Below are 7,948 nucleotides of genomic sequence, written 5' to 3'. Positions count from 1 at the left end.
ATGATGATGATGATGATGATGATGATGATACACTCATGTAGTAGACATTTTAATATAAGGCGAGTATGAGGTGTCATTTGGTGTGGTAAAAGTTCCAGACCTGACGAGGTTAAACTATCCTTTATGTTCCAAAAAATTGTAATTTTGTTCATCCCGACCCCTTATCTCATGACCTCTCTGATATATCTATGACCCACTAGAGGGATCCTGAACCACAGGTTGGGAATCATTGTCCTATGGTAGTAATATCTTTGGCTGTGTGCAACCATCGCGCAATATGAAGATGTCAACTTGGGCAACTAGGAAGACTTAGCACCCGTTTTGACAACTTTCAGAACGTTATGGACCGAATGAGGAATTGATTAATTGCTAATTAATAATGAAAATAATCATTAGCTGCGGCAAAAGAGCCAATACTCTCCTTTTATCACAAAGTCAATATCGGCCACTCAGTTTGGCTCACATTGTAACTCAACACAAAAATATCAATACTGGATTGGATTTTTAGAAAGGCCTTCCTGCTTACACAGACAGAGCCACGCCCAATGGTCGGATCTGCTCAAATCTTGCACCATTCCTTCCATCCTTCCTTCCTTCCTTCCTCCTCCCTCGCCAACCTTCTCTCTCTACTCAGGGATAATCAAATAACCAGTCCAACAAGATAGAGGCTCATCAGCCATTGCCACTCCCCTCCTCTCCTCTCCTCTCGCGTACCCAAGAGTGGGCTGCATCACGGTGTTTGCAGAGGCAAGGAGCAGGAGATGGGTGGGGGTGGGGGTGGGAGAGAGAGGGGAGGGGGGAGGAGAGAGAGGGAGAGAGAGAGAGAATGTGATTGCAGCGGCAAGGAAATTAGAGGCCGGGGAAACAGAAGGAGGGCTGGATGATTGAGAGCAATAAGTGAGAAACAGGGGAGGGGTTGGATGGGAGTTTATGTGAATGGCATGTTGAATGAAGGATTAACAGCTGATGATGCGTCATTAGGTCCCATGTCTTTCAGCTTCCAGCCTTTCAGCCCTATCTAACTATCAGCCGCCCCACCCCCACCCCACCCCGATTTCCTCTTTTTTCCATCCATCGTCTCCGTTTCAAATCCTCTACGTTAGCTCTACCCCTCCTAATCTGCATTCATCTCTTTCCATCTCTCCCTCTTTCCACAAGCGGGCTCGCGCTGCACTGGGCCTATTCTTAGAGCTACCACAGCCCCTCACCGCTCTGGTGAGTGTGTGTACGAGAGAGGAGAGTGTGTGTGAGTGTGTGTGTGTCTTCCTGAGCTAATAATACCGCCTCTAGTTATCGCCTCCTCTCTCCACATCTGTGTGACGGCCAGTGTCTGCGGGAGGGTGTGACTGGCCGGAGTGCGTGTGTGTGTGTGTGTGTGTGTGTGTGTGTGTGTGTGTGTGTGTGTGTGTGTGTGTGTGTGTGTGTGTGTGTGTGTGTACAGTATGGACTCCTCTATAAATATCGTCTCTAGTCATCTCTATCTTCTCAATTTCAGTGCAACATCCACACACACAAATTAGATTAGATTAGAATTATTTTCCATGCAGTTACCACTTAATGACCTGGGAGGGAGGATGTGACAGGGTGACGGCAGCGTGTGGAGATCTGCTTTAACACGTTTCTAGGAAAGGATATGAGAGCCAGGGCTTTGTTTCGGAAGTCCACCACCGTGTAGCTGCTGACCAACGGGTCCACAAAGCCGATCATGTGATGTCGGCACTGGGCGCGCTCCTCGGCTGTCACCTTGTTGGTGATGATGTCGAGACCCTGGTAGACCTGAAGGGCATGCAGAAGAACCACAAAAAACAGGATCAAGTTATTGAGACTCATCATTAAAAAAAGAAATGCTTTATAGGCAGGTATCATTATGATCATATAAGAACATATATGGATGAGATAAAGAGATATGTCGATTGTAACAGCAATTGCATAAAATTCTCAAAGTCTACATTAATGCACTGAATGAACGGAAGTTAAATGTTTTGTCCTAGAAAGCATGAATCCTTGGACAACACTGGGATAAAAAAAAAAGAATGAGGAGCGCTGCATGTCATCCATTTGTAATGGATATTAACATTTGCGCAAATTATGATTCACACCTCCTCTGCCCAGCTTCATCATCTACATGAAATCTGACAGCTGGGTGTCATATACAGTAGTCCGTCATGGTTTTCACAGTCAATAGTGGAGAGTTTTAAAAAGATGTCTCGTGGTGAAGAGAGCTTACTAACTTGTCTTCATAGAAGCCTTTTTTGTCATTTAGACTTAAAAGTCTTGTTTTCCTTTTTTTCTCTCCATTTGTTACATGGACTGGGAAAAACTGAAAGACTGACCACTGTCTGACAAGTTGCTGACCTTATTCAATAAAAACTGGTGTGTGTATGTATGTTTCGATGCCATCAGGTTGGTGGATCGGTTTAAATGTTGCAAAAGAAGAAAGGGGAAAAAAAGAGAATGCAGCTATGGTATATAACTGTATTATTGGGTCGTGGTAAGTTCAAAGCTCAAAAGTAAAAGAGCAGTTCAGAAACATGGCATTGGTGCATTTACTGCGCTGCAACATAAACACATGGCAGTGTGGGTACTGCAGATGGTATAACATCCTAGGCCACGCTAGTACAACAGCATTTTGACTACAAATAAACAGAAGTTATATTTATTGCTTTTGTAATTTACCACGACCAATAATCAAGTTGTAGATGGCAACATATCAACATCTTCCCACATTCGTCATGTAAATACACGTCTACCGCCCTGTCCTCGGCACTACATCTGTGTGTAGTCTAGCATGAACCATTCAATACGTGTGCGTGCGTGTGCGTGTCTGTCTGTGTGACACATGGCACACACATAAATCCCCTTTGAGTCAAAAACTTCACATTATTTTACCTGTAGCCTGAAACCTGTGGTTGGACTCATCCGGGAATTTGAAAAGACGGAGCGTGGTGGAGCGCTTTCTTGTTCAATAATTCGGAGTTGGAAAATCCCGAATTTAGTTAGCTGACAGCCGGCTATTGGCTACTGAAGCACAGTCCCAAATGAAGACACACCTATTATTCTTACAGCCACAAAGAATGGATTAATGAAGTCACTCTTGACTCTTACTCATGAGCTTCTTTTCCCCCTCTGTGAAAATGGCGAGTATTTCATGATTACCATGCATTGTGGTTATTTTGAGCTTTTCCGACTCTCTTCAAAATCTGTGCGACGCTAGGTCAGCTGGGATGTGTAGTAATAGTGGAAATATTAGCGAGGCCGGGAACACACAAAAAAGTATTTTTCTTTTTAGAGTTGTCAATATGAGAGGTGAAATCTCACCATTCTCGATAACCAAACAAAAAACATAAATCCCATGTACATTTTTATACATGTATTTCAGGATAAGTAGAACATGGATAAAAGGGCCCTCCACACCAAGAACTATAACTATAAATATATAGTTTTAAATTTGTTATGACTCAAGTGACTGTAATGACGACAGTGGCGAATGACGTCCTAGTGATCACTGATAGAAACACCGACAGCCAATCAAAATCCATCGGAAATTACGAGGTGGCACGGCGGATGACACTGCAGAGAGATGACATTTATCAAGCAAGTGGCTTTTCCTCCTTGAATACATTAGTTCAAATTGAACTAATGTATGAACCATAGCACTCTGGAATCCGAAGGCGTGTTTGGGTCATTGGCGTGACCTTTAACTCGGCGGCGCTATGATCCTTTAGCTGCGTATTTTCGTATTTTTCATGTCTCCAAATCCACTGATCTTGTGTTTTGGATGTTCTTATCATACTGGCAGTGATGTCAGTGTCAGTGCGGTTGTTCTGGTGCTCTGCGTAAGCCTGACACCCGCCCACCTGCTCTTATCCGGCATTCTCTGGAGCTCTTTTTGCCCCCGTTGCCTGGCAAAGACAGCGGCGTTGGCAGCGCGGCCTCAGGGCCCGAAGTAGACAATAACCTTATGTTTGTGGTTTTGCAAAATGCGCACAAATGAATGAATGATTAAGAAATCCAGGATAACTGAAAAGGCGCAGCTTGACTTAGTGTGATCGCGGCTTAATCGGTTGCACGTTTGCCGAGCCAGGACGAGAAGGTGAAGCTAAGTCAAGCCAGGTGTAGAAAGCCGGGATAAGTGCACGCTCACGGCTTTCTTAACTAGACCACGGTGTCGATCACAGATTCACTGATGCAGGAATGGAGAAGACGCATGCGGCATGTTTCCCCCGCTGAGCCGCAGCTTCTAATGGAAAGCCGAAGCACGGTGAAGCAAACTGACCCGAGGGTTTTATATCTGAAATATGGATTTTTTTTTTTTAAACCCTTGTGTTGTCTTTCCGTTAACCATGAACTTGCCTTTCCAGGTCAACATTTTTTTTTTTTAAAGTTTGTGCTTTTCCAATGTTTTCGTCCTTTTTTCTGATTTATTTGTCACTTTTTCCAGCTTTTGGCGCTTTAAAAAAAAAAAAAAAAACCTGAGCTGGTTTAATAACAGGTTTTACACTTATTCTTGGAATTCATGGTCAATAATCCTCATTTGTATCAAATTATACATACGTTTAAGGTTAAAAAGGCAGAAATTATGAATTATTTTAGCTACCAGTTAAGATCTGAAGATGTTGAGGGGATCACAGAGGGTATATGTCAAAGTCCGGATTTATTCCGGATACGGTTTTGAAACCATAAAAAAAAAAAAAAGAATAAATGCTATAGGATTACATAAAACACCCAAAAAATTCAATGAAAGTAACCATTCATTTTATGTAATCTTATAGCATTTGAATTCTTTTTTGTCATGGTTTCCAAACAGTATCCGGACTAAACTTTGTCATCTACTCATCTGTGATCCACTCGACATCCTCTGATCTTACCTATTAGTCAAAATAATTCTTAATTTATGCCTTTTTAATTAAAAACCTATGTATAATTTGATATAAAGGAGGTTTGTTGACCATGCATTCCAAGAATAAGTATAAAAGCTATTATTAAACCAGCTCAGGTTAAAAAAATAAAATAAAAAAAGCGCCAAAAGCATGGAAAAAGTGACAAATCATAAAAAGGGTCAAAAACATCGGAAAAGCACAAAAAAAAAAATGCTATTTTGACCTGGAAGGGCAAGTTCGTGGTTAACGGGAAGACAACACAAGGGTTAAACAGTTTGGCAGACAAAAGCGGACCGACTAAATGTGTAAGGATTTAAAATGATCTACTTACAAGTCACTCCACATTTTTAAAAATTGTACATTCTGTTTTAATTGCTTTTAATATGCTTGTTTTTACTGCTGTATCTGTATGTGCTAAATGTGCTCATTCCACTGTAAAGTGTCTCTGAGTACTATGTTAAGCACTATATAAATAAAATGTAGTGCTGTCAAACAATTAAAATGCTTAATCGCGATTAATTGCATTAATGTCATAGTTAACTCAATTAATTGCATTTTATCTATTCCAAATGTCCCTTGATTTCTCTTTGTCTCATTATTCTTTCTCTTTTAATGATCTTATCAACATGGAAAAGAGGATCAGCTCGCTTCGTGCAATGTTTTTCTTAATTGAAAACATTGGCATATAGCCACGCCCCCCCCCCCCCCCCCCCCACTTATAGCCTACTGTGGTGTTCAAGACCCCCCCCCCCCCCTCCCCACCAGCATATAGCCTACTTTGCTTTCTCTGCTTGTTCTGATTTATTTGTCCCTTTTTCCAGATTTTGGGCGCTTTAAAAAAAAAAAAAAAAAACCTGAGCTGGTTTAATAATTGGTTTTACACTTATTCTTGAAATTCATGGTCAACAAACCTCCTTTATCTCAAATTATACATACGTGTTTTAGTTAAAAAAGCAGAATTTATGAATTATTTTGACTATTAGTGAAGATCAGAGGATGTCGAGTGGATCACAGTAGGGTATATTTCAAAGTTTAGTCCGGATACTGTTTTGAAACCATTAAAAAAAAAAAAAATTTCAACTGCTATAAGATTAAAAAAAAAAACACCCAAGAAATGTAATGTAAGTAATCATTAATTTTACCTGAAGAAGGTTGTATGTCATCCATGTTCTTTTGGGGCGATTTGGTTGAAAGAAATCCATCTTTCTGATATAAAACACTTCGAAACGGGTCAATTTGGGTTAAAAAAGGGTTAAAAGTGAGCAGAGGGAATAAATGTTCCTCGGAATATTTACCCTAAAGACGATAGGCCTAATTTCAAACCCTTGTTCACAATGCTGAGAATATGATTGACAACCATTTGCACAAATATCTATAAGCTATGCCTAATATATTTCTACAATTCATGTTCATACACTAGACAAAAACCAACTTGGCAACAAGATAAAATCTAAAAACCTTTTGCAGGCTGGCAGGTGCCTTCATTCTTAACAATGTTTAAATGGTATGTCAAAATTATTTAGATTTAGTCACTCTTCTGCCACCAGACGATGATACAGGAAGTATTAATAATTAAAAACATATGGCTTGGCACATCCTGTCAATACAAATACTATTCAATATAGCAAGGGAAGGGGCTTCTGCAGCTGATGATGAACAGACTCCAGGACTCCAGAAGGCCTGAGGTAATATAGCAATCTTATGGAAATGCATATTTAGCCCATAATGGATGAGAAGCCAGCGATATCGCGCTCATAGAAAATATATTTGTAACAGGATACGGACGCGATACAGCCTGACAGCCAGCCTGGCAACATAGTGAGTAGGACTATTGGCTAAAGGAAATCTAAATTATGCATAATTCCTGCTGTGCTAATCAATGGGCAGTTTACAGAATTCCCAAATGGTCAGATATCTGTACACACAACATCTGAAGAAACAAACAGAGCTGGCAGATGTACAGACTGCTGCCAGCAAAAGGTCTCCAGGACCTGGAAATCTGGATCTATAGATACAGAAACTAGAAAAAAAAAGTAAGGGACTTCAATTCACACTGTAAGTACTGTATATCTGTAGTGTTCAGCACCAAAATAAAAAGATTAATAAGCATTGTAGAGTTCCCTGTATGATGAATGTACACTTCACTATATAGGCAAAGTTAATGGTTGAGTAATGTGAGACTAAAATTGAGAAGGTTATGAAACCAGAGTAAACTACTAATACTTAAACAACATCAGGGCTACATATTAAAGAGTAACCCAAATTATCCTTTATTAGAGAAGGACACGCAATAAGAAAATGAAATCAGTCATCTGGAATAATTAATATATTGGTTTCTGAGCAGTCTGCCATTAATGTCGTCTGGGAATAGCTGCATTGATTGTCCCAATCTCAGATGCCAGTGCAACCATTTCTAACCATCTGAACAACTGCAATAGTAGGGTTTAAATCAAACTTGTGACAGAAGTAGTGCAACTTGAATATCCCGACTTAATCCCTTATCCTGGTTTAGTGAAACAGCCTCCTGGAGCATGCAGGTCTTGCTTGACACCACCGTTTACAGCTGGTTTGGGTTCAGCGGTGTGGATGATCACATGGTTCTAGTTCTGGTTCTAGTTCTGGTTCTTGGAGTGGATGGCTCCGAACACTTAGGAGGTTTAGAAAATGACCCTGAAGAAAGAGTGGCATGACGACGGTTTCCGCGACATTGCTGCGTCAGCTGGAGCCAGTGGTTTGGTTATTTAACCAACCGCTTATGGAGCTAACGTTGCCTAATGGCGCTAACATTAGCTAGCTACAGATGATATCATTTGTAAGCAAAACCGACGGTCACAGCAAGAAATTATATCATGATGAACGCAGATTTACAACACACTACCATCTGTTCCCTTAGACAGTTAAAGAAAGTCTGTTCGCCTCCACCGGAAAGCTAACGTTAGCTTAGCTAACAGCTAATTCAGCTAACTACTAGCTGAGACAGCATGTAAAAAACCCTCAAAAGTTAAAATAACCATTAAAATATATAACAGCTGTTACGTCATTTCTACTTTACTTGTGCTCATTTAAAA

General features: G+C 40.5%; 1 protein-coding gene across 3 annotated transcripts in view; it reads right to left on the bottom strand.

Moving 5' to 3' along the window:
- Positions 1-7,948, bottom strand: part of trit1 (tRNA isopentenyltransferase 1) — a 66,050-nt gene that overhangs the window by 47,429 nt on the left and 10,673 nt on the right. For all 3 annotated transcript variants that reach the window (XM_032534773.1, XM_032534775.1, XM_032534774.1), the window contains exon 2: positions 1,636-1,776. In XM_032534773.1, coding sequence (XP_032390664.1) covers positions 1,636-1,776 — 141 coding nt within the window. The remainder of the gene's footprint in view (positions 1-1,635; positions 1,777-7,948) is intronic.

Source organism: Etheostoma spectabile, chromosome 14, assembly GCF_008692095.1.
Source record: "Etheostoma spectabile isolate EspeVRDwgs_2016 chromosome 14, UIUC_Espe_1.0, whole genome shotgun sequence".
NCBI classification, from domain to species: domain Eukaryota; kingdom Metazoa; phylum Chordata; class Actinopteri; order Perciformes; family Percidae; genus Etheostoma; species Etheostoma spectabile.
This window is presented reverse-complemented; position numbering and strand designations above follow the sequence as displayed.